Here is a 2,028-nt window from a genome sequence, read left to right on the forward strand (position 1 = left end):
GGTTATGAGCCACCATGTGGTTGCTGGGAATTGAACTCAGGACCTTTGGAAGAGCAGGCAATGCTCTTAACCACTGAGCCATCTCTCCAGCCCTCCTGGATTCTAAAGTTAACTGGGAATCCAGCCTAGCAAAACGAATGTGCTTGAGACCCTGTCTCAAAAAATAAACGTGGAGAGCGAATGAGGAAAATCAACCTCTGGCCTCCACAAACACACACATGTGCACAAGCACCCACACACATATTCACATAATACACACAACACCACAAACACGATGTATCCCTTCAACTCACTCTCTTGAAGGTGTCTGGCTGGGGTTGGTCCTGTCCACACAGGAGGCCCTGGATTGGGCGTTGGCTCAGAATGTCCCTGAAGCTCCAGGGGGTATGCTGGCGCCCGAAGAACAGAGGTGATGTCTTTTCGGCCAACCACACGTCCCTCAGCCCCCTCCTCAGACAGCTCAATTCGGAATCGGTCCTGGACATCATAGTGGCTGGGGATGGGGGCCACATGCCGGATCACACTGACCCATTGGGAGGAAGTTAAGTGAGAAGCAACCAACCAAGAGAATCCAGTTCTCCTCCCCAGAAACTCTTCCCAGAGTGACTGCAGCCAGCGGGTGAAAAGGTCTCAGACCAAAGGCAACAGATGGCAGAAACCCCGGGCTGCTTCCCCACTCTCCCCACTCACATGTCAATGCAAGACTGCGGCTTCACATATCCTTCTGCATCGAATACCGTATATTTGGCAGGTGCTGTACACAGAACTGCGGGATAGACACACGAAGAGACCTGAAGAAAGTTTCGCTTATGGTGGGTTATCAGAGCCCCCTTCTGTCAGCCACCCCAGAGACGGACATTACCTAACTAACTCCTCCAGCCCACAACATCCTGCCATATCTTCCTATCAATCCCCAGAGCCTTAGCTCCATGGGCCCATCTCTTCACCTCGGAAGCGAAGCGCAGTTCCCGTGGGGTTGTAGAGGGTCAGCAGCTGCCGGGGTCCACTCCTTTGGTCCGCTCTGAATACTAGATCCGGGGGAAAGACGAGCACCGGGACAACGGGTCCTGAGGAAGGAGAGGAGCCCCGGGGCCCCCGCCCAGGGGCCCCCGGACCCACCAGCTCCTGGTCCTGGGGCGCCCCACGGCGCATGCAGGCTCTAGGCGGTCGGACATCCGAGGGCAGAGCTCACAAGGATAAGAGGGCCTTGGAGTCTGGGGCTAGCGGCGCGAAGAATGGAAAGAGGACAGGGCGAGATGGCAGCAGAGCTCGGCCAGGTGTCCCCGATGCCTCGATACCCCGCTAGACGTAGATCCTCCAGTCCCAGACCGGGCTCCTCAACCCTTTCCCCTTCCAGCTGGGCCCCAGGTTCCTACAGGTCCCGCCTCCAAACCGCACCGCAGTGGCCACGCCCACTCGGCTCAAATCTGGCCCGCCTTGTCGCTTCCCTATCCGGGTCTTCCGGTACGGGCAGTAAGCCACGCCCCTTCCGGGCCTTCCCGTGCCGGTCCACCCCCGACGGACTCGGTCCCCCTGAGCCCTCCTGATAGCCAGGTTATCGGGTTGTGTCTCCGACCCCTTTCCTTAAGCTCGGCCTGTGCCCTCTCCGGCATTCCGCCTCTGGATGGCCGCTCGTACCAGGATAATCACCTGGTAGTCAACGTTTCCTCCGGTCAATCGTCTGCAGGCTGAGGGCACCATCTTACCGTAAACTCCTTGATGTACTTCCGCCGTACGGCCTCTCTCATTGGTCAGTGCTTCCTAGCTTCGGCCTAATTGTACTCTGATTGGTGTTCATCAATGACCAAAACCGCCTGCCTCGGCCCTAATGATTGGCTGCATCTTGGGTAAGTAATTTAAGGGGTCCCAAGCGCCAACCAGTCTGTTAGTAACTCGGGGAGGCGGGTCTCTGCTCCGAGTTAGTGTTTCTTTCTTCTTTTTTTTTTTTTTTCATTTTGCTTTTCTCTCCTTCCTGCTTGGGCCTGAGAAAATATGTGTGCACAGTGACGTAAGGTTAATAGTAATCAA

The 2,028-nt window shown here is 56.1% G+C and overlaps 1 protein-coding gene across 2 annotated transcripts in view; it reads right to left on the reverse strand.

Annotated features, from left to right (window-relative positions):
* The window catches only part of Mospd3 (motile sperm domain containing 3), a 3,661-nt gene extending 1,973 nt beyond the window's left edge, over positions 1-1,688 (reverse strand). The window contains exons 1-3 of one of the 2 annotated variants that reach the window (XM_005371443.3): positions 948-1,688; positions 691-766; positions 294-493 (exon numbers count right to left, since the gene is read on the reverse strand). In XM_005371443.3, the coding sequence (XP_005371500.1) occupies positions 294-493; positions 691-766; positions 948-1,152 (481 nt within the window). In that variant the 5' untranslated portion in view covers positions 1,153-1,688. Of the gene's footprint in view, positions 1-293; positions 524-690; positions 767-947 lie in introns of both variants that reach the window. The other variant, XM_005371442.3, reaches the window with a different exon arrangement.
* Positions 1,689-2,028: the final 340 nt, after the last annotated feature.

The sequence above is a fragment of the Microtus ochrogaster genome, unplaced genomic scaffold (genome assembly GCF_000317375.1).
Source record: "Microtus ochrogaster isolate Prairie Vole_2 unplaced genomic scaffold, MicOch1.0 UNK109, whole genome shotgun sequence".
In the NCBI taxonomy this organism is placed as follows: Eukaryota; Metazoa; Chordata; class Mammalia; order Rodentia; family Cricetidae; genus Microtus; species Microtus ochrogaster.